This window comes from Eurypyga helias, unplaced genomic scaffold (genome assembly GCF_000690775.1).
Source record: "Eurypyga helias isolate BGI_N326 unplaced genomic scaffold, ASM69077v1 scaffold32184, whole genome shotgun sequence".
NCBI lineage: Eukaryota > Metazoa > Chordata > Aves > Eurypygiformes > Eurypygidae > Eurypyga > Eurypyga helias.
Window position 1 is genome coordinate 341 of NW_010248735.1, and position 1336 is coordinate 1676.

At 57.8% G+C, this 1336-nt stretch overlaps 1 protein-coding gene across 2 annotated transcripts in view; it reads right to left on the minus strand.

The window, feature by feature from the left end:
- Positions 1–538: 538 nt before the first annotated feature.
- Positions 539–1336, minus strand: part of DCTN4 (dynactin 4 (p62)) — a 10101-nt gene continuing 9303 nt past the window's right edge. For both annotated transcript variants that reach the window (XM_010151163.1, XM_010151162.1), the window contains one exon: positions 539–954. In XM_010151163.1, the coding sequence (XP_010149465.1) occupies positions 741–954 (214 nt within the window). In that variant the 3' untranslated portion in view covers positions 539–740. The remainder of the gene's footprint in view (positions 955–1336) is intronic.

The following is a 1336-nucleotide window of genomic DNA, read 5'->3' on the forward strand; positions in this document are numbered from 1 at the left end:
CCAGAACCCAAATTCCCGGCTCGTAGCACACCACGCTACTGCATCCACCTGCAACGCGGCGGGCTGCCAGCGGGCAAACCCACGGGCACGAGGGTACGCTACGTTTTGAGTTCAAAGGCAAACCCACCCTTTTGTGAAAACAGATTTATCACCTCGGCTAGGCAAGCTACACATGCCAGGGTGGTAGGGCTGCACATCCCAGTGCCCAACAGCTGAGGTGTCCTACGAGGAAGCCAAAAACCAGGAGAGCAACACGCCGCCGAGAATAACTTCCCAGTAACGCAGCGGACGCGGCCACCTCCCAAAACGTTCGTTCAGGAAGGGCACAGCTCCGTGTGAAACAGCTGTTCACTGCTGAGTAGGTAAGATCAGGTCTGGGGGGCTGACATGAAGAAAAACCAATAAGGGTTCTTTTCTGTCGAGAAAACCGAATTTAGCCAGGTGTAGTGCAAATCTGGAGAAAGAGAGACCTTTCTCGGTGCTGAACACGTGCTGCAAGTTAAACTAGCCCGCGGCGGCGTGGGGAAGCGGAGCGGTGGTTAGCGGGCACTACGACAAGAGGAGAGAGAACAAACCGTCCCAAACGACGGCCCCCTCAGCCGCCTGGCGCAGGCCGGCCGGGGCCCGCGGCACACCCCCGCACATCACAAAGGAGCTCTCGCAGAACGTTTCGCCAGGCGCTTTCTCTGCTGGGACAGTCCGTCCTGCGGCCAGCCGTCGGGCACAGGCGTCGGCAGCGTTTAGGGGAGCACTGGGCCGAGGCTGAGCTCCACGTGATGGGTGAGCCAGATGACCTCAGAGGTATGGTCGCCTTCCTCGCAGGGCCGGATTGGAGCCGCGAGGTTTTTAAACTCGTGCTTCATCTTGAAACTCACGGTCACTTCGCCCTCTTCTTTCTGTGGGGTGACCTTGATGAAAACTCCTACCTTGTTGGCTTTTCTGAAGGCAATAACGCTGCAAGGCAGAAAACAAAGGAACGCTGGGTCAGCCAAGCACTTCAGCTGTTTTCTGAGTGGTTTATTCCAACACCATGCACAGGGATGCTCGGTTTATGGCTGAATAGGCCCTGCCAGAAACAGCGCCCTGGTTTCTAGCCTGCTCCTTTTGCAGGGGACCCACAGTCCCTCCTGCCTCACTACCAGGACGTGGGCAGCCCCCTTCACGCTGACAGCTGCTGCCAAACACAACAGGCCTGCTCGGGCCATGGGAGTTACGTACCCACTGGGCAACAGGGAGGGGCCATAGTACGGGGCCCTCCTTGCTCTGTAAGAGGCTGCAGAACATGCTCCATTTGAACGGCTGGAGGCAACACTTGGGCTTGTTCAGCCTGGAGAAG